The following is a 23,089-nucleotide window of genomic DNA, read 5'->3' as shown; positions in this document are numbered from 1 at the left end:
CAGCGGTGGAAGGCTGAAGGGCCCCCCGTTCAGTTCCGCGCTCAGCTCCGCCTCCTCCCCATAGCTACGAGGGGAAGGGGCGGTGTCCCCGAGCCCTCACGCGGTAGCGAGTTCTGTATTTAGGTGCACAGGTCGTTAGGTGTTTATTCTACCTAGGCACTTATTTGCTTTCCTGTGGCCCCCATCGCGGAACGTCAAGTCTACGAAAAAGAGTAGGCTTGCCTGCAGTTCCTCCACCGCACTCACGCGCACCCACCCCGGCCGGCACTTAATACGCAGCTACAGCAGCACCTGCCGCCCCACCGCCCCGCGGCCCACCGCCGGAACCGAGGGAAGCACCACCGAGCTCAGCACCACCGAGCTCAGCATCACCGAGTCAGTCCTCCAGACTCCTAGAGAGAACCCGGAAGTGCCTCGCAGCTGGCGCGGGCTCTTCCGGCCGGGACGGCTGCGCTTTTGTCCCGCTGGCAGTTGGCCTCCCGCGGCGCCGCCTCAGCCAGTACGTGAGTACGCGGCCGCCCGCGCCCCCGCCCCCGGCCCGCTGCTGACACGCCTTCCCCTTCGCGGGCCGGTCCTGGCTGCCCCCTGGGTCGCGGGCGGGATCTGGGAGGAAGCGCGCCCCCTGCTCCTACGCTTCGGGCGAGGACGGGGGAGGCGGGACCACGGGCTGGCCAAGGGGTGCGGGGCCACCGCCGGTACACATTGGACTGCCCGCCGGCGCCTAGTCCCGCCGTTCGGGTGGCCGGGGTCGGTTTGGAGCTGCCCCAAGCGCGGAGAAACGCCCCGCCTTCGTGTGTCTCAACTCTTCCAGGCTGTCTCGGGCGGGTGGGAGTCGTGAAAATTAGCGCTTTAACATGCCGCCCTCCCGCCCTGTCGTGCCCGCGTTGCAGTTAAGTTTGGTCCTGGCCTCCAGAGTGAATACGAGCGTGAGAGGGACCCCTAGGGGTGACCGGATTCGTCCTCCCTTCCCCCAACCTTCTTTTTTCTCCCCACTTTGGAGGAGGGACTATGTGGAAACCACTGGCCCAGGTGCGGATCGAGCCCCGGGGAGGTGCTTCCCGGGCCTTTCCCTGGGGCAGCTCGCCTGTGCGCAGACGGGGGCGCGCCCGGAGGAGGTGGCCTGCCATGGGCCCCGCAGACTGGGAGTAAACTGGGGAGAAGGCCGAAGAGGCTCCAGACGCGGCGACAGCCTAGGGGAAGCCAGGCGCTAGGATGTGAGAGATGCCCGCGGCCGGGGCTGCATGTGAGGCTTGAAGACATTTGGACTAAGCCACTAGGCGTGTTTTCTTTTTGAAAACAAAAGGGTTATTTTTGTTGTTTTTAATGTTTAAATCTGTAATATAGTCATATGGTCCAGCTATTTAAAATACGAAGAAGTTTTCAGCGAAAAGGTTTCCTCCTGTGCACCATCTTCCTAGGCCCGACCTGTTAGGTAATCCCATTCAGTTTGAGTGTATCTTTCCTGGGTTTCTTTATGCGAATGCCGGCAGGTGTGAATGTAGTCAGTTCCCCTTTTCCCCCACAGGTGGTGGTCACTCTTCAGTGTTCTGCCCCTTGCAGCTTTCACCTAGTCTGCCTTAGAGATCATCGGAACACAGAGCCTTTTTGGTTTTTCACTGCGCCATGGTATTGGATTAGCCATCACATGGAGGTTTCAGATGTTCCCTAATTTTTTAGAGCACAGGTGGCAAACACAAGGCCCGCAGGCGGAATCCGGCCTTGCACCTTGTTTTTACCCGGTGGCAGCGCGGAGCTCTTGCCTGTTAAGGAGTAGTTACATTTATACAGTCCTAAAGTTACATTCAGCCCTTTGAAGCCCTTTGAAGGCTGATGTGGCCCCCGGTGTAAATGAGTTTGATATCTCTGCCTTGGATCTAATCGGGGACGTTTGGGTTCTTCCCAATTTCTGTTACCTCGTCACAGCCCTTTCAGTGACATACTGGGGCTTATCTGAGGAAGGCTTTTTAAAAAGTGAGTAGAGTCAAAATAAATTTTGTTTTACATCAGTTAAGCCAGTTGTTAGATTGCTAAATATACCAAGTCATTATTATAACTCATGTAGTGTTTAAAAAACAAAACCAAGTAGTTTCTCTCTTCTTAGACTTGGGTTTATGAAGTTTAGCCTTCCAGTAGCCCACTTGATTCTGTTAACGAGTCTTCCCACGCAAGTCTTTGCTCCTTTAGCTTCAGAAAACCTCTCAGCCTCCCTTTCCTTTGCTTAACTTATTCCCAAGGCTAACTAGACATTTCCCCTCCACTACCAGGTATGAGAATGTTCTGTTTCATGTTTTACTTTGAGGAAAAATCCTCTTGAATCCTTATTTCCACTTTCAAGCAATAGAATCATCTCACACTCTGTCTACCATCCTGCTATTTATAAACTGTAGATGGGGTAATAACCAAAGCACAACCGTGTTTCTCCCTCCTGGTCTCCATGTCACTTCTCATTTACCCCGTTACCCCACTTCCTAAGTAATCTTTCTTCTGAATTGGCTTGCATTCCCTCTTTTCTCTCTGAAGAGAGAAGAGATGGCTTGATCATCTCCAAGTCAATCACAACATCTGAGCACTCAAGATACAGAGTCCAGGTGTGACCTATGGAATGTGGTTGACACTCTTGGCACGTAGCACATTGCATGTTTGCTTGCTGCAGGGAGTTGTTAACAGGCAACAGTTTACACTAGAGGTAACTACAGTTGCTCTCTAGTGAGTTGTCCAGGCTCTTGAGAAGTGCCTCCTGCCTCTCTGGGTCAGGAGTTAAGGGCAGGCTCATACTGTCTGCATGAGCTCTTCTGAGTGCTGGTGGTAGGGCATGAGCATGTGGAGAGTTGCACAGAGCTTGTGGGTCATGTGTGGTTTGTAAGGAATAGGCGGCTCTCTGTGGCTGGCACTCGACTTGCGTGACCAAGCTGTTGGGTCATGCTCCCTGTCAAGAACTGGTTAGAGGAGTTTCCACTCCAGCCTTTAGAATCCTGAAGAAATTAAAGCTCTACTGGCCCTCACATATTGAGGACTCGTGCTTTTGGGGTGACTCTTTCTTGTGCCGTAGGGGACGCATGGCCCAGCCCGCTCTGTCAGCCATCTTTACTGGATTGTAGTCCCCCAGACTCCAGGGTTCAGTTCCCTGTCACTGCACGCCACAGCTGTTGTGAGTGACCTCTTTTTTTTTATTGTGAGAAAGTTTAAACATACAGGAAAATAGAGTAGTACCATGAACTGCATACACCCATAGCTTAGATTTAACAGTTGTCAGCATTGCTACATCTGTTTTACCTTTCTCTTTTTATTTGAAAGGAAAGAAAGGACACTAACAGTTAAAATGCCATTGTCACACTCTCCTAAATTAACTCTGATTCCTTGATATTATCTAACAGCTTGACAAACTGCTGAGTCTGTGGTCTGTTTTTGTGTGGCCTGCAAGCTAAGAATGGTTTTTACATTTTTTAAGGGATATTAAAAAGCAGATTAAAAAAATAAGTGACAGCCCTGGCTGGTATGGCTCAGTGGTTGACTGCCGGCCTGTGAATCAAAGGGTCACCAGTTCAATTCCCAGTCAGGGCACATGCCTGGGTTGCGGGCCAGGTCCCAGGTAGGGGACGTGTGAGAGACAACCACACATTGATGTTTCTCTCCCTCTCTCCTTCCCCTCTCTAAAAAAATAATAAATTTAAAAGGCTTTAAAATAAATATTTTTAAAAAATAAAATAAAAAAATAAGTGACAGCCCTGGCCAGGTGGCTCAATTGGTTGGAGCATCCTCCTGTAGACCAAAAGGCCAAGGGTTCAATTCCTGGTCAGAGCACATACAAGAGGCAACTAATCAATATTTCTCACATTGATGTTTCTCTCCTCTTCCTTGATCTCTCTCTAAAATCAATTAAAAACAAATCCTCTGGTGAGGATTAAACAAAAAGTGAATGAATGAATGTAATGTGGCCCACAAAATCTACAGTATTTTCTATCTGGTCCTTTATAGAAAAGTTTACCAGCTCCTGATTTAATGAAGTAAGTGATCATGCAAAATGCACATCTGAGCTTGTTACTCCGCCTAAAACTCCTGAGGATCCAGTCAGGACTGCTTAGTACGATGGACAGCGCTTGTTTGTGCCCACCTGTCTGGATGTGCCTGTGCCCTGTGCCCCAGGTGTCCGAGGGCAGTGAACACCTCTCCCTTTACTGTAGTTCTTCCCTCTGCTGAAACTACTCCTTTCCTGAAGCTTGCCCTAGTCCTTCACAATAGTTCCACCCCTTCTGCCTCCTTCCTATGTGATCTGTGCCTTGTGTATGCCTCTGCCATTTTTACCGTGTGTTAATTATTTTCCTGCCAGGCTTACCTCATGTGCGATCTGCTTGATGGCAGGACCTTGTCCTACCCATTTCTGCATTCCCAGGACTAGCCCAGTGCAGGATGTGGATCATAATTGAAGTTCCTTGGGCAGCACTCAGTCTCAGAGATAACATACCAGAATGCATCTTCACTGTTGTTTATAAGAGTAATACTATTCTATTACATTCTCTTCATGGCCTTTGCATTTTAGCAGCTTAGTCCATTCAAGCCACTATAATAAAATACCACAGATTTAGTGGCGTATAAACAACAGAAATTTATTTCTCGAGATCAGGGCACCAAGGGATCTCTGTGGGGTCTCTTCTAAGAGCACTGATCCCATTCACGAGGGCTCCCCCGCATGTCCTGTGTACCTACCTCCCAAGGCTTCCCTCTTACTGCCTTCATCTTTGGGGGCCAGGGTTTCAACAGGGATTTGGGGCGGCACAGACGTTCAAGGCGCAGGGGTAGCATCTACTCTCGTGCTGGTTTCACACATCTTGGTGCTGTCCTGCCTGGGTTGTGGTCTTTCTTAGTCTCAATATTGAACACTGTGAATCTCCTTGCTAACCATCTTTTTTCAATGAAGATGGACCTTTATATTGATCTGTTTCGATTTCAGCCATTAAGAGAATTGGGTGCCCTGCACCGGGTGATGGAACACTGTGCCCGCACCCAAACAGAGGAGGTTAGGTAGGGCTGAAACAAGGAGACTGCTGGGTTCTGCCTAGGCAAGAGGTAAACAGTGAGGCATTTGTTATCAGCACAGCAGGTCAGCCAGTAGCCAATCAGATGGGGGGATCCCAGAGGACATGAAGGGGACTAAGAATTAACCTGTCAGAGAGAGCCAAGGGAAGGGTCCATCAAGGCCGAGGACCATTGTGCAGTGGTAAGAGGAATTGTTTAGCGTGGCCCGTTGGGTGCCTCGCAAGCCACCCCAGGTGGCTGGCCATATGCAAAAGGCTTCAAGTGCCACACTAAGTAGCCTGGAAAGGTTTAGTGATGGGGAATGACCAGGTGTGCATTTCTTGAAACCTCCACAGCTGTTGGAGGAAGAATTGGAGAGGGGTAAGAATGGAGATAGGGGGACTACAGCAGAAGTTCAGAAGGGAATGTAGGACCTAAACTAAGGGCTTAGCAGTGGGAATGGAGTTGGAGTGGGGGCTTGAGAACCATGTAAGCCATTAAGGCAGCTGGTCTTAGGGACTCTTTCAGAGAGAAAGAGAAAAGTCCACTTTTGATTTAGGCAAATAGGGGGAGGACAAGGATGTTTATGAGGGTCTGTAACTGAAGAGAGGGGCCTGGTCTCGAGAGGAGGCTCTCTGAGATGCCAGGAGTGATAGGGGCCTACCTGTAGGCTCCTATAGAAGGAGCTGCTCCAGAAGAGTATACAGAGTCAGGAGAGGAAAGTTTCTTGAATGGAATGGGGCTGGGAACATCCAGGGGACAGCAGGCTGGGGAGTTGGCACCTGGAAGAAGCTAACAGAGCGAGGTCTGGGTGGAGGAAGTCAGACTGAGTAGGTGAAGCGTGAGGTGAGACAGGTATGTGAAGATCACCTTTTCAAGACACACTGCGAACATGAGGCAAGAGGCGGAAGCGGTGCCTGGCGGAAAAGTAGAACTGAAATCTACTTCTGGACATTTTTAAAAACTTTTACTTGCAAATATTTTCAAATATACAAAAAAACTTCAAGAATAAGAATCATGGGGAGACACCCTTAACTCATTCATCAGTATAGTTAACCTTTCATTTTCTTTTCTCTCATACATACATACTTTTACCTAAACCATGTGTCATGGTCCCTTGTCCCTTCAGTATATATTTCATAAGGACAGGGATACTCACTGAAAAAACTACAGTGAAGCTGTCACCTTCAGCATTTACAGTTGTCATTACTTTAGTCTGACCGACCATATTCCAATTTGATCAGTCAACACAATTATTTTTTACCAGTTTTTCCCTCCAGTGCAGATTTACTCCAGGCCATGTATTGAATTTAGTCAAGTTTCTTTAGCCTTCTTTAATCTGGAACATTTCTATAGCTTTCTCTGTCTTTTATGAAAATGATACTTTTGAAGAATACAGGTACCTTTTAGTGGAACATTCTTTATTTTGTATCCACCAGATGTTTCCTTGTGATTCAGTTCAGGCAGTACATTCTCATAGGTGATGATGTATCCTCTGAGAGTGTCACTTCTGGAAGCATGTGCTGTCCTTCTGCCCCCACTGGCAATACTATACTGATTTACAGCACTTGACCAAAGCAGCCTCTGTCTTCTCCACTATGTAATTACTATTTTTCCCTTACAATCTTTGGGGGAACGTTTATACTGCTTGTCAAAATTTTTCCTAGATTTAGAATCCATTAATAATTCTCTTTGATTTATTTGCTCCAAAAGTTGCAGAATGCAGATTTTGTGTTTTCCAACTCTACTACTCTTTCCACATTTACTGTCTGGCCCTGGCATTCTGTTGAAAGGAAGAGGCCTCCCTTTCTCCCCTGTTTGTATCTGCGTGGACTTATGAAATCCTATTTTCAATGGTTTATAATTCATTACTGTATTTAGTTGTTTTTACCTGAGAAATTGAAAGGGAATTTATTCTGATAGGATCTGCAAATGGGGGAACACAGCCCTCAGTATCAACCAGAGACACACCCCAGATAGGGAGAACGGAGCAGGGTTTTTGAAGATACATGTTGCCAGGGGATGGCGAAAAAAGAGATGGGTTGCTAGGGAACGAGTTCACAAAGTTACATCATTCATTTTCTGATTCAGGGGTCAACTGGACTTTCAGTGTTCAGGTGACCCAGTGGTTAGCAGGTGGAGTTGTGGGATGAGAGCAATGAGTAATGGAAAGGGGGACCCAAAAAACCCTACAATTTATTTATAAAAAATGCATATTTATTCTCACATGTTTAAACATCAGTCACCTTCACAGTACTCTCCATTGCATGCACTACATCTATAGAGACTTTTTTTCCACTGCTCAAAACAGTTTTTGAACTCATCAATTTTGAAGCCTTTTAGTGCTTCTGCCATTTTTTTGTTTCACCTCTTCCACATCGGCAAAACATTTCCCTTTGAGGGTTTTTTTCATTCAGGGAAACAAAAAAAGGTCACTCAGGGTGAAAAGGAACAGGTGAATAGGGAGGGTGGGGCACAGGGGTCATGCTGTTTTTGGTTAAAATCTGAACACTCAGTGAGATGTGGGCAGGGGCGCTTGTAATCTGTACCTAATTATTATGGACCCTGAATTGGATATTCAAGCTGGATCTTGTGGTCTTGTGACATGCCCCCATTGTTTTGAGCACCTCCTTACTTGCTGGTATAACAGGATGCCCCAGCTCATTTTGTGTGTGTTCTGATCTGTCCCCAGCCTGGAATCCATCCAGTTCCTTTGGTGCTGGATGGGCTCGTTAGCACTGAGGTGTGTTTGCTTTTTGGCAGACAGCTAGGGGATATCTATATGCACACAGATGTACGTATATGTGAACGTACATACATTTATATATGTGCACGCACACCTATAAATTAGAAATCCTGCATTGACACCAATACCTCCATTTCACCCCACAGGGTTCTTTCTTGCCTTCCCATATTCCATATTTTTATGTCTTTTTCCTCCAGGAGAGTCCTGGCTCAAAACTAAACACATTTGCTCAGTCCCATAAAACATCTAAAATTGTTCCAAAATTACTTGGCCCATACCATCACAGAAAACAAAGCTGCTAAAAAGAGTTCTTCTGTTTGCAGCTCTTCCTCACCACCCCTCCAGCCTTCTCTTAAACTGAAAGTGTACAGCATCTCGTCATGTTACGTGTGTGAGTTATGTGGGTTCATTCGTGGTCTCTTTTGTTCTTTCCTGTGGCTATGGTATTCACGAGAAGCACAGGCGAGTTCTTTTCATTTGCCTTCTGGGCTAGTGGCTTCCCCCACCCCCCCATTCTCACTGATGTACCCTTATTCTTCGAGTCTGGAGAACATTATCACACTTCTACAAGTAAAAACTGTACAGAAGCTGTACACAGCTGCCCATTCCCCCGCCCCTTATAGGTGATGTCCTTCAGTGTTTCCTGGTTTTTCTCATTACTGTCAAATAAGCAGCTATGTGCTTGTTTGGTGTTTTTTTTTTGCACAAAATGTAGCATATATGCTTTTTCACTTCACAGCATGTCCTTGAAATTGCCCGCTGTTAATCAATTTATAAAGATATTCTGCAGTCTTTTGTAGTACTCCACTGTGCATACGTACCATGGCTTACTTGCCCATTCTTCTGTGCCTAGACTTGTGGGTATTAATAACTCTGTGCATATATACTGTTGTATTTTGGAACTGTATCTTCAGTATAAATTCCAAGATGGAATTTCTGGGTTGAAGTGTGCATGAGCACATACTTGTGTTCGGTGTTCGCAAATCCCCTCACAGAGGTTATGCCAGGCTGTATTCCTGGCAACATGCGAGTGCCCATTTCCCCCACAGTCTCACTGGCCGGGTAGACTGTCAGGAGCTTGAATATTTGCCAGTCTGACAGGCAAGACTTGTTGCTTCAGGCTAGATCTTACTAGTATTTCTCTTCTTATGGGTGAAATTGAAGACATGTTTAAGGAACATTTTAATATTTCCTTTTATAAATTGCCTGTATCTTTTGCCCATTTCTCTGTAGAATTTTTAGTCTATTTTTTCTTCAGTTTCTGAAGATTCTTTATACCGTAAGGATGTTAGGCTTTATATACAGTGTAAATGTTTCCTTCCACTTTGTCATTCATTTCCTGATTTTGTTTATGGTATTTTTGACATGGCAATTTATGTAGTCAAAAGTACCAATCTTTTACTTTATCTGGGTCGTAGTTAGAAAGCTTTCTCTGTACCCGAGTTACAGAGGCATTCACCCGTGTTCTGTTCTCATGTGTGTGTGGCGTAGCTTTTTTGTATTTAGAGCCCTGCTCCACATGGAGTTTATTCCTGAGGGTGGTGTAAGGAATGGACCTAATTTTTTCTTTTCCCAAATGGCTTTATAGTTAATCTAACACTAATAAAAAGATCTTATTTGCCCCAATAATTTGATATAATCTTTATCAAATCTTTGATAATCTTTGATATTATCTTTATTATATATTTGATTTCTATAGTAATTATGACTATTTCTGTACTTTGTATCCTGTTCTGTTTGTCTGTGAGCTGAACAAGTGCCACATTGTTTTGGTTGTAGAATCTTTGTGGCATACTTTAAACCTTTTTTAAAATTTTTAAAGAAAACCCTCACCCAAGAAGATATGTTTATTGATTTCAAAGAGAGAGAATGAAAAAAAAAACATTCATGTGAGAAACATTGATTGGTTGCCTCCATATGTGCCCCAACAGGGGTTTGAACCTGCCCTGACTGGGGATTGAACCCACAACCTTTTGATGTACAGAATGATGCTCCAAACAACTAAGCCACTGGGCCAGGGCTGTGTTATACTTTAATATCTAGCATGGCTAGTCTCCCCTCATGGCTTTCCCTTTTCCGTTTTTCTCTCTAGCAGTTTTTGTGTATTTATTCTAGGGGATTTGGTTTTCTATCTGCAGGAACATAAAGGCCAAAGGGACTGAATGGCTCAGAGTCCCTGCCATATGTGGAGGCAGGATTCAGGGCACAGATAAAACGTGTATTGCCGCTGGTAGTTCTGGAATGTCACTGCTCACCCAGTGACATGGGCTGTATTCTGTCCAAAGTCACTGCCAAGTAGTAAAGAAATGGAGCAAGGAACTAAGCAGAGCCACCATTTGTCAGTGACCTCTAAAGATCTCTTACCTATATCACTTGTCATTTTGTGAAGCTTTCTCAGCAGAACCACCTTTTGGTTTAGTGTCTGTTGCGTGGTGCTTTGTTTTACTATCCTAATGGCATTCTGAGTTCTTAACCTTTCCTTTTCTGTACATTTTAATTGAGTCTGTCATTACAGTTCCATAAGCATAAGTTGGATTATGTTGTCCTTTATACATGTCCAACCCAGAATATATATCTTACTTTTCTCTTTTTGCCTCTGCTTCCACCTCACATTTACATACAGAGTTTCTAAGTAGGACTGACAGAATTCCAGAGTACTGACCCAAGAGAATCTGGTACCCAGGTTAAGAGGAGAGGTCCATGTTTTAACTAAGTCTAATCACAAATGTCTAATTGTCTAAGGTTGGGGATAAGGGACTTAGAATTCTTTCTTGTGTTCTTAGGAGTCAGTTTGTCCGTAGGTGGATACTGATGGAGTGCCAGCCATGTAGAGAACCTTCACAGGGACAGAGTGACCCTGCCTGGCTCCTAAACTCCTTTGGAAAGGAGTTCACCTTTCCCGAGTCCTGCACTCTATCCTCAGTTTAAACCATGATCCAATAACCTGACCTTGAATAAATAACAAAATCATAATAGCATATAGCACTCACCAAGTGCTTTCTGCTATAGTGACATTGTCCTCAACACTTTACACATGTTCTCTCATATAATACTCAGACCAGTCCTGTTGACTCATTGTACAGATGAGGAGACTGGGGCTCCAAAAGGTTAAATAACTTTCTCAAGGTCACACAGCTAGGGATTTCAAAGGGATTTCAACTTAGGCAGAGTTATTTCTTTTGCCTAATGGTTTGCATTTTTGCTTTTGATGTTCGATATTCTTTGACTGAAGTTAGCCTGTTCCTGAAGTAAGATTGAAAGCCTTTTGTCTGGCAGGCTGAGGTATCCTCTCTTGTATTAGAGATCCCCCCTGACTACCCAGCTAGCCACTTTCCAGGGTCACAGTTTTTCTCGGAGGAAAGATCCAAGAGGCCAAACCAACGGCTTGTTTTCTTTATAATTCCTGACATGACTATTCTCCTGATTTTAAACCTTCTCCCCAACACTTCCTCCCAGGTACTGATTTCTCATCTTCAGTTTTGCCTCTCTTCTGCTGATTATGTCTTCTTAACTTTTGTCTTACCAGTCTGTCTCTTCTGTTTCAGAGATTTCTTCTACCCTCTGTTTTTCCATTACTTGGTGGCATTTTTTAAAAACTGATCAGTGTTGCCCTTGTTTCTGTGCAATATTTCAACTTACCCTTGTGCTAAGCTGTTACGCATGAATAGAAGAGTGCTCTGTTTTGTTGAAAATTCAGGGCTGTCACATTTTAACATTAGCCCCAGGGCGGCAGAAGTTTTGGCATGTCCACTATTGTATCTCAGTATTTAGAAATGGCACCTATCATACAGCATGCAGTCAGTAAACACTTGAGTGAATGAGTGAATTTGGATGTAATTCTTATAGTTTCTTCTAAACAAAGTGAACAAGTATCTTTTTATTTTCTTGGTTTAGTGTCACATTACAAGACGAGGGGCACTGAGGATGAGGAATCAACTGAAAAGTATGAAAATGTTGGGAATGCAGAACTTCTGTGGCTAAAAGTGGAAGGCCTTCACAAGGATCATGTTCAGGAGTCTAAGGTCGATGGAACCTGTGGTTGGGATGGCAAAGTAGAGAACCAGTCGGAAAAGCCTGATGGGAAAAGAATGAAGGAAGACGAAAGTGGCATCAGGGAAAAGATTGGAAAACCCCCAAACACAGCAAATATAAAGACAGAACAGGAAGAAGATGTGGCATCTGAGAAAAGCTTACATCTGAGCTCAAAGCACGTTACACACCAGACCATCCTTATCAAACAGAAAAGCAGTGAGCAAGGCACATGTGCGGAGAATGTGAATGGAAGCTCTCATCCCCATCTGAACCAGGACACCAGTGCTGTTAAGAAATCTCATAAATGTGATGAGTGTGGGAAATCCTTCAAATATAACTCCCGCCTTGTTCAACACAAAATTATGCACAGTGGGGAAAAACGCTATGAGTGCAGCGACTGTGGAGGGGCTTTTCGGAGCAGTTCCAGCCTTCGAGTTCATAAGCGAATCCACACTGGGGAGAAGCCGTACAAGTGTGAGGAGTGTGGGAAAGCCTACATGTCCTACTCCAGCCTTATAAACCATAAAAGCACCCATTCTGGGGAGAAGAACTGCAAATGTGATGAGTGTGGGAAATCTTTCAATTACAGCTCTGTTTTAGACCAGCATAAGAGGATCCACACTGGGGAGAAGCCCTATGAATGTGGTGAGTGTGGGAAGGCCTTCAGGAACAGCTCTGGCCTCAGAGTCCACAAAAGGATCCACACAGGGGAGAAGCCCTATGAATGTGACATCTGTGGGAAAACCTTCAGTAATAGCTCTGGCCTCAGGGTTCACAAAAGGATCCACACAGGTGAAAAGCCCTATGAATGTGATGAGTGTGGGAAGGCCTTCATTACTTGCAGAACACTTCTAAACCATAAAAGTATCCACTTTGGAGATAAACCTTACAAATGTGATGAGTGTGAGAAATCGTTTAATTATAGCTCTCTCCTCATTCAGCATAAAGTCATCCACACTGGAGAGAAACCTTATGAATGTGATGAATGTGGGAAGGCCTTCAGGAATAGCTCAGGCCTTATCGTGCATAAAAGGATTCACACAGGAGAGAAACCTTACAAATGTGATGTCTGTGGCAAAGCATTCAGCTATAGCTCAGGCCTTGCAGTCCATAAAAGCATTCACCCTGGGAAGAAAGCTCATGAATGTAAGGAATGTGGAAAATCCTTCAGCTATAACTCACTTCTTCTTCAGCATAAGACCATTCACACTGGAGAAAGACCTTATGTATGTGATGTGTGTGGGAAAACCTTCAGAAACAATTCAGGTCTCAAAGTCCACAGGAGGCTCCACACTGGGGAAAAACCATACAAATGTGACGTGTGCGGGAAAGCCTACATCTCACGTTCTAGCCTTAAAAACCACAAAGGAATCCATCTTGGGGAGAAGCCCTATAAATGTAGCTATTGTGAGAAATCCTTCAATTATAGTTCTGCCCTTGAACAACATAAGAGGATTCATACGAGGGAGAAACCTTTTGGGTGTGATGAGTGTGGAAAAGCCTTCAGAAATAATTCAGGCCTTAAAGTACATAAGCGAATCCACACTGGGGAGAGACCTTACAAATGTGAAGAATGTGGGAAAGCCTACATCTCACTCTCAAGCCTTATAAACCATAAGAGTGTGCACCCTGGGGAAAAGCCCTATAAGTGCGAGGAGTGTGAAAAAGCCTTTATCACATACCGAACCCTTATAAACCACAAAAAAATTCATCTTGGGGAGAAGCCCTACAAATGCGATGTGTGTGAGAAATCTTTTAACTACACGTCACTCCTTTCTCAGCACAAAAGGGTTCACACTCGAGAGAAGCCCTATGAGTGTGACAGGTGTGAGAAGGTTTTCAGAAACAACTCCAGCCTTAAAGTGCATAAAAGAATTCATACAGGGGAGAAACCCTATGAATGTGATGTGTGCGGAAAAGCCTACATCTCACACTCAAGCCTTATTAACCATAAAAGTACCCACCCTGGCAAGACACCCTATACGTGTGATGAATGTGGAAAAGCTTTTTTCTCAAGCAGAACTCTTGTGAGCCATAAAAGAGTCCATCTTGGGGAGAAACCTTTTAAATGTGTTGAGTGTGGGAAATCTTTCAGTTACAGCTCGCTCCTTTCTCAACACAAGAGGATCCACACAGGAGAGAAACCCTACATATGTGATAGGTGTGGGAAGGCATTCCGGAACAGCTCAGGCCTCACAGTGCATAAGAGAATCCACACAGGCGAGAAACCCTATGGATGTGATGAGTGTGGGAAGGCATACATCTCACACTCGAGTCTTATCAACCACAAAAGCATCCACCGTGGTCAGCAGCCCTATAATTGTGAGTGTGGGAAGTCCTTCAATTATAGATCAGTCCTTGACCAGCACAAAAGGATCCACACTGGAAAGAAGCCATACCGGTGTAATGAGTGTGGGAAGACTTTTAATACCAGGTCAGATCTCACCAAGCATAAAAGAATCCATACAGGAGAGGAATCTTTAAATGTGCCGAATGTGGGGAGTTACAGTGGTACAACACAAAAGAGAACTTATGAGGGTGGGAATGTTCTGGATGGGGCCAGGATGAGCTTGTCTCTGTAGGAGGCAGAGCTTACCAAGTCTCAATTCAAGTGGAAGAAAAACCTTATGAATGTAAGAATATCTGAGGTCCTTGTTCATGGCTTATAATTTACATAGTACAAATGAAACCATGAGTAACCTGTGCTTCAGGGAAGCCTCCATTGTCAAAATAGTTGAGCCCTTATGGAATACAAAACAGTTTATACTGGGGATAAAACCTATCAGAATGATATGTTAAAACCTTCAAAATAAGCAGACATTTCTGGACATGAAACACATGGGTGAGGAAAGGATTTCGATCAGAAGTCACAGTCACCATTAGAAAGTTCATATTTGGGTAAATTTTGTGAATCTAAACGTGGGACATTCAGGTGTATCTTTTGAGTCCCAATTATACATTGGTCAGCGGAAATAACCCAAGAAGGGCCTCCAGTAGGCACATTCAGGGAGAGATAGGCTTCAGGGAATATAAATTTATTTATTAGTAGCACTCATGAAGTAAAAGCTTTATTATATAATTCAGTGGTTTGGGGTGAGGTGATGACAAGTTTTGAAACAAAATTTGAATTTTGTAGGGAAATTTAAAAAGTGTAGACTTAATCTAACAGGAGATATGAGAGTCACTCTGAAAAAATGCAGGTTGATTGGACTATACTGTTATAGTGTGGTACACTAGTTGAGTAGGGGAAACTTTAAAATCTCCGGATGCACCCCGTCATTGAATGATAAATGTGTGCTGAGTGAAAACCCCATGTTACACTGCAAATGAAAGGTTCTATCATGGAGAAAAATAGAGCACACTCAGTAACTAAGGGAACATGTCTTTAATATGAATTTGCACAAGAATTAATTCAGGGATTCCTAGGAATAGGAATACTGAAAAGGAGGGCATTTTATTGCAGGAGGTAAAAAGCTAAGTAACTACCAATAATTGGGGGATAGGAAGAGATTCCTGCTTCTCAATCCTGTTAAATGATAGATTGTTTTGGACTGTGTTATTGTAAAGATTTCATGCACTACCTGTGTGTATTATCTGTTGTAAAATGTTATGAATATATTGTTCAGGGCTCCCTCTCTTGGCCATGAAGAGCCAGGTAGTTGTGGCAAGGTAAAGTGGATCTCCAATAAAGAATTCTTCAAAAGTAAACAGGCTGTGCCTGACTTCAGAAGGAGCAGTGTGTGGGGAAAGCCATCTGTGTCACATCTTCATGAGGTAGACTGTGGCAGATACAAGCCCAGGTGGGCGAGCAACGGGCTCATCCCCCAGTGCTGGCATCTCAGGTGTCACTAGCAGGTAGGCGGTACCCCTACCAGGAGAAGTGCAGCCTGGTTCAAGCCTCACATGCTGGGGCTGGGTCCCAGCTCTTGGGAATGGGCAGGCTCTGTGAGTGGCACTCATCACCCAGAAATAGTTGTGTTGAACAGAATTGAACAAAACATTGACTTTGTATAAAGGGTAAAAAGAGAGTCTTCTGAGAAGTAACCTGTTGAACCATACACTGGGCGGGGCGTATCTGTAGAGGCTGAATTCTTCATCAGGTTTCTCTGGCTCCGATATCCACTTTTTAAGAGAACAATCTCTAGCTAAATGGTTGCCTTGCTCTCTAGGACTTCACATATCTAGCCACAAAGCTTACATGCCTCTCTCTAGGAGTATAATTCACTTTGTCTCCAAACCCCCACCAATAGATTTTGATGGAGGGAGTCAGGATGGGACGAGGAAAGGGAAAAGTAAAGCATTTCTGCCATGCAACTCCACATTGAAACGCCATGACCACACTCGCTCTGTGTCCTGTTTGCATGCAGCCCTGACAGATGATCCTCTCCACAGACTTGAGTGCATTTATTCAGGAAATACCTGCTGAGGATGTGCTAGACTCAGTCCACTGTCTCCTAAGCAGGAGGCAACGGGAGTAAATAAAGGACCTGGGAGGGAGAAAACCCACAAGCAAAGCTACCCTGGTGGATGCTGAAGTAAAATGCAGCCTTCAGAGGCAAGTGAGCAGCACTGGCAGTTAGAAAGAGGGAGGCAACAGTGACATCTGGGCAAGACGGCTGGGTTTTTAAATAGGGAAATGTAGGGGACAATGGGTTGGCCCAGTGAAAGACCAAATAGGAAAAGCTTGCACATCCTTGAGAGTAGCCAGTCTGGCAGGGTTGGTACACAGTGGGCAGAAAGGAGGGAGACCATGGAGTATCATTTTCTAGGAGTCATCAGGCACATTGATTCATCTTCATTTACTGAAGGTAAAACCAGGTGTGTCTTAAATGATTGGATTACCTGTGTGGCCAGGGCTATCAGTGGCTCAGGGGCCCCGCAGGCCTCACATGTGCACACTAATGCACTGCCTGCTTTCAGGAGCGGCACCACTTGGATGGGTATTCCAAGTGCCCCAGCCCACTGAGCACTGGGACACCACCGCTGAGACCTCCATTGACTCCAGTCCACAAGAAACAGGACCCAGGCCTCTGGGCCTTGGCCTTGAGGCTACCTAAGGCCAGACACATGCAGCAGCTTGGGTAATCCCAGACGAGAAGAGGTCTTTGGGTCTCCAGCCATTCTGGGCGGACTGCAGCACAAAGCCAGTGAGGTGGTGTGGCTGCGTAGGGCTTGGGCTTGTTAGGGACTACCATCCCTCCCCTCTTTTCAGAGAAAATTTCTAATATGCAGGAAGGAAAATTGCCAACATGTAGGTAAATCAAAACACTTCTTTAAAAACAGCAGTGTCTAATTCAAGACTAAAAATATAACTGAAATGGAGAACAGTAGGTAAGTAGAAAGATGGAAGATCTGTATGAGAGCGTAAAGTGCTTGTTTTGGAGGAAGGGTAAGATGTTGCTTGAGTCTGGATTTTATAATGTTGACTGTGCATGACAGATTGTCATGGACAAGCACCAGGGTAGAAATAAAGGATGTAAGTCAAAATCTGGGCTGGAAATCCTCAAAGGCTGGAAAAGAAAACATTGAAAAGGCTGGAAAACTGGGACAATACTTTCTGGTAAAGATAGTCTAAGTTATTTGGGTCGATTTCCCACCAAAACAAAAAAAGATTTTAAAATAGGCAGTGTATCTGTTCCAGTGAGAGCATTGAGAGTGGGGAGACAATGCAATTTGAACAAGCAGGGCAGTTTAAAACTGGGATCCTGGCATCAGAGTACCAGAGCACTTCATGCCTTAGGCTGTTTGCTGATGCTACACATTTGGGCACCACTTCAGCCACAGGGAGAGACAGAAGGTCAGAGCCAGGTCCACCCGAGGTGGTGACTCTTCTAGGAGACCTTTCCAAAGCTAGTCTGGGTCCCCAAGGTGCTTTATTCTCAGGTAAGATAAACCAGGTCTAAGCCCAGCCCCAGTGGTTCTGTGACTGAACAGAGAAAGAGAAGAAAAGGGGGAAAAAAGTATCCCTGACACTGTCTGCTCACCAGTCAGCCCTTACAACCCAGGTAAACACACCTGGTAGAAGCAACACAAAACTTTGGAAGAAGACCCCTTCAATCTCAACATCAACCCTTATAGATAAATTTTCAGGGACAATTAATAAAAAACCAGGCATAAGGAGAAAAGGTAACATGACTGAAAGCTAGCAGAAAAGATCCACATGGACTTGACATACTGAATTATTGGTTACATTGAGCAGAGGGGGCTGTCCTTAAAATAGTGATGTATTGGGCAACAGATTGGAAGAAACTGGTGAAAAAATATGAAAGATGGGTGAAGAAATGCAGAATGGAGACGAAGGGAAGATTTTATTGGGAAATTTAACATCTACAGTTAATCATAGTCTCAGAAGTCAAGGACAGAATAAAAGAAAAAGAATGGGACTGAGAATTTCCAGAGCTAATGAAAAATATAGGTGTACAGATTTAAAAGCCTAAAGAATACAGAGCAGGATGCATTTATAGAAATCACACCCACATACATCCTAGTGTAACTACAGAAAATCAAAGAGAAAAAAATAGCTTAAACACACAAAAGATCCCTTCAAAGGAACAGCAGACTTCTCAGCAGCAACAATGAGAGTCAGAAGAGTAGAGTGAAAATATTAGCATAAAGATAGGTCACTGTCGACCTAGAATTTTATATCCTGTGAGAATCTCTTAAGAGAGGAGGTAAAAGCACATTTTACAACAAAAAAATTTGCTTAATTATCTACTGCTACCCCTCACTAAAGGAAATTCTTAAAAATGCATATCAATACAAAAGACAGGTTCCAAATGGGGTTTTGAGATGCAAAAGGAAATGAGCAAAGAGAATAGGAAATACGTAGGCAAATGTGAATGAGTGTTATATAAAACAAAAGTCTGGAGTTGTTAAAGTAACACAGACTCAAAATGCCAGACAATAACAAGAGTAAAAAGGATTGAAGTATCGTATGAGGGTAAAGGTTTTGGTTAATCTCATGCATATTGTAAAATGTAGAGAATCGTAAAATAGAATGTGTCATTTCAAGACTAGTAGATTAAAGATAAATTTTAAAATTTTTAATTGATTTTGGGAGAGAGAGAGAGAAACATCCATTTATAGTTTCACTTACTTTATACATTCATTGGTTGATTATTGTATGTGCCCTGACTAGAGATCGAAACTTGATATATCAGGAGGATGCTCCAACCAACTGAGCTACCTGGCCAGGGCTAAAAATGAATATTTAGAAATCAATAAAAAGGCAGCTTAAAAATGAGTAAGCCGGGGGGGGGGGGGGGGGGACCCAAAGTGCTTGCCAGGTGGCTCAGTTGAATGGAGTGTCTTCCCATATATGAGATGGTTGTGGGTTTGATTCCCAGTCAGGGCATATACAGGAGGCAGCCAATTGATATTTCATTCTTCACATCAATGTTTCTTTCCCTTAAAATATAAAAAATCCCCAGCTGAGGATTAAACCTTAAAAAGATGACAGATCTTAAGCCAAAAATACCACTATGTACATTCTATTTGATTTCATTAAATTATAAAGATTGTTAGCCTGGCTGGTGTAGCTCAGTGGATTGAGCGCAGGCTGCAAACCAAAGTGTCGCAGGTTCGATTCCCAGTCAGGCCACATGCCTGGGTTGTAGGCCACGGCCCCCAGCAACCGCACATTGATGTTTCTCTCTCTCTCTCTTTCTCCCTCCCTTCCCTCTCTAAAAATAAATAAATAAAATCTTTAAAAAAAATTACAAAGATTGTTAGTCCATGTCTTTGTCTGTTAGACTGCTATAACAAAATGCCACAGAATAGGTAGCTTATAAACAATAGAAATGTGTTTCTCACAGGTTTGGGGTCCAGGAAGCCCAAGATTAGAGTGGTTAGATTAGGGCTCTTCCTGTCCTCAGATTTCTGACTGTATATTTACATGGTGGAAAAGGCTGAGTTCTGTGGGGTTTCTTATAAGAGCACTAATGCCATTCATGAGGATTCCACCCTCGTAATCTAATCACTTCCCAAAGGCCTCACCTAACTCTCTCACACTGGGCATTAGGGGTCCATCCTGTGACTTGGGGGAACACAGACATTCTGACCACAACAGGACAGAAGTACAAGACCACAATATGGAGAAGAGCATGCCTCAGGCAGCCAGTGGTACAGGAGGAGCAACCCTTGATGGGTCCACAGCCTGAAGCAATGCCACCTCTGCTGACCTGCTGGGATGTGGAGCCGCTGGTCATCAGCTTTACCGCAGAGGAACTTGGATGGCCATGCGCTCAGGCTGCCTGGGGAGTTCTGTTCCTGAAGAAGGAAGAGCCAGCACTGGTGGAGCTGACACCCCAACCTGCAGGGACCCTTCAGGAGTCCTGAGCATTGCTCAGCAGCTTAGCTGGCATGAACATGACAGAAGGGGGCCAGCTTTCCGGACATGCTGTTGTGGGCAGAGGCACTGGAGGTGGTGGCCTGGGGCCACCCAGCATGGGGACAGCAGACCCGAGCAACCCTGTCTGGAGGTGTCTTGGGAAAGAAGGGTAGGTCAGGGATGGAAGGGACAGTGATCATGGAACACTGTCAAAATATCACGTTAATAAAAAGTGTGGGAGGAGTTTTCGTGGTGAGTCAAGAGGTGCTATTAACAGCAGCCTGAAATAATAGTGCCTTTTACCACATTAAACACTAAATCACTGTCTGCTTGCTGCCAGCACAGTGGAGAATGACGCCATTCCAACCTGGACCCCATATGAGGTCTGCAGTGCCTGGAGAAAACAGCTCAGGCCTCTGCCAGACCCACGGAGAAGCACCTCGAAGGGCCATTTCCCAAACTGCTGGGGCCTGAGCATGTGCTCCACCCACCAACGGCAGCTTTTTAAATGCTGCTTGTCAGTCATTCTGCCAGCAAGGATTTGGGTGTGCAAAGTGGTAGCAAAGTTTCCCCCCCCCGGGAAGTTGCTGGAGACATGCAGAAGGCACATTCTTTTGAAAGCAAAGCAATTTGGGCAAGACTACCCATTTCGAAGTGGACGAGTTAGTCCCTGATAATGAATTGGCTACTTACTTGAAACTGGTTGAGGAAAATAAAACATAGTTAAAATACAGTATATTCTCAATTTTACCTAGGGCTTTTTTTTTTTTTTGTATTTAACTTACTTTTTATTGGGAAAATTTTTAAACACTTAAAAATGTTGAAAGAATACAACCACCGCATTTTACATTTGCTTTCTCTCCTCTCTCTCCACCCACTAGACTCACACTGACCACACGCACACACACACACACATGAGTTGTATGACACTGTGATCCCCAAATACTTTGGCATGAACCTGCTAAGAAGGCAGTTTCCTACATGACCACAGTGCCACTGTCACTCCCACAGGAGTTAACAGTCATTCTGCACTCACAGTCAAGACAAACCTTCCCAACCATTCCTGAGTGATTTCTGTGCGTGTTGGAGTCCGCCCTGCCTGGTCTCAGGAAGCTGTAACCCACCGCAACTTAGGCTGAGTGAGAGACCTCTGAACCGGGAGACACTAAGGAGACAAACTTATTTCCCTGGCATGAACGCTGCCTGTTTTTTGCCTGGCCTCCAATGCTTGATCAGTTAGCCAATGACGGGTAAGATTTCCCATGGGGGGAATCGCCTAAGACAGGCATGATCACATGGGGGCCTCAGGGAAGGACTTGGGGGGCTGTGGAAATGAAGGGGTGATCAACATCGACCCCTGCCCCCTTGGCTTTGTGCAAGAACCTGTGGACTTCCTAACTTGGGAAAGAGGGTGTGCTGTTTTTCCATCCCTACCAGTCCTGTCTACCAGCCGACGCACACAGCAGCGCCAATAGAGGAGGACGGGGCCTCCCCCGACAGCAGGGGCTGAGGCTTGGAGGCCTCCTGCATGTGCAACTCCGCCCCCACCCCCAGGTCTCCTACACTCATGAGTTGTACTGGAGGACAAGATTTAAGTGCATGAAAGCCCGTGTAACAACAACCTGAAGAGACTGGATAATAAAATGCATTTGAAGTGACTTGTAAAGTCATAGAATGACACTGTGTTCATCATCTACAGAATCACACAGGAATTTAATCACATCATCCCTGAAGTTTCCTTATTTCTTCCAAATAAATTACAAACTAGATCGTTTGACTTCTATATTATTATGTCACCTGGTAGTCACTTTGTGCCAGGCACCATTGCTAGCAACTCTTCCAATCTCCACAAGAGCACTGAGCGGGGAGGGGCACGGGTGGGGAAACTGAGGCACAGAGCTGTGTTGTGGAGCTGGCACTGAACTGTAGCTGCGGTGGTGAACTCCGTGTTCTCTTCTAGTTGGAGAGCTTGAAAATCCAACCCCCTTGCAATTAGATTTGGCCCTTAAGTGAGATTGGGAAGGCAGACAAAGGGGGAGCTATTTCCCAGCTGCTTCTGTCAGAAATGTGAGGCTTCCATGGGAGGGACCTGCCTGGTGTATGCAGCCCCTTGGCCACCCAGATCCGAATGCCCAGGAGACTCTGCCAGCTGGTCCTCTAGGTGCAGTCACTGAAACACAAACCTCTTCGAGGGCAGAGCATGTGTGGAAGACCAGGATTCTGGCCCAGTTGCTTGGATTCGTGCAATGGCAAAGGAGCATGTGGACACAAATAAAAGGTGAGTAACCAACTGGGAAAACACCTGCAGCACAGGTAACAGCATTCTACATTCTACAAAGAGTTCTAGCAAATGAAGGAGACAAACTGGAGTCTAAATGGGCAAAAGAGAGGAGCAGCAATTCACATACACAGCTGATGACTAAAAACAGGTTCAACTTTACTAATCATCAGTGAAGTACAACTCGAGACAGCAATGCAAAACCACTGTTCTATCAGGTTAACAAAGATGGCAAAGAAGGACTAAGATGGTGCCGGCAAGGTGTGGAGAGAAGGACCCTCCTGCCCCTAATGTCAGAGCAATGCCAGCTCTTGGTCGGGTGGTGACAGCATGATTCAGAGGCCTTCAGCAGTGAGCACACCTTTGCACACCAGTTCTGGAATCTCACCGTGAAGAAAGAATTAGAGCTCTGCATAGAGATATAGCTACAAGTCATTGTGCAAACATGCAAAGTTGCAAACATCCCACATATACAAAAACAGGGACAATGATGGTGCACTTGCATAACGGGACACAAAGACGTAATAAAAAATGCCGAACAAGTACTTTCTCTGACATGGGAAGATGCTCGCAATATTTTAAGCAATAAAAGCTGGTTATGATATGACCCCCAAAATGCATATATATGAACAGAATAAATCTGGAAGACTGACTTCTGGCTGCTGGGGTTACAGATGGTTTTTGTTTTTCA

General features: G+C 44.9%; 1 protein-coding gene across 1 annotated transcript; it reads left to right on the top strand.

Annotated features, from left to right (window-relative positions):
- The first annotated feature begins 417 nt into the window (after positions 1-417).
- Positions 418-17,386, top strand: ZFP62 (ZFP62 zinc finger protein). The gene is made up of 2 exons (XM_028527629.2): positions 418-499; positions 11,654-17,386. Coding segments are annotated over exons 1-2 (2,721 nt in total). The 5' UTR covers positions 418-498; the 3' UTR covers positions 14,374-17,386.
- The last annotated feature ends 5,703 nt before the right edge of the window (positions 17,387-23,089 follow it).

The sequence above is a fragment of the Phyllostomus discolor genome, chromosome 13 (genome assembly GCF_004126475.2).
Source record: "Phyllostomus discolor isolate MPI-MPIP mPhyDis1 chromosome 13, mPhyDis1.pri.v3, whole genome shotgun sequence".
NCBI lineage: Eukaryota > Metazoa > Chordata > Mammalia > Chiroptera > Phyllostomidae > Phyllostomus > Phyllostomus discolor.
Note: the sequence above shows the minus strand (reverse complement) of the source record. Positions and strands in the feature narration are given on the sequence as shown.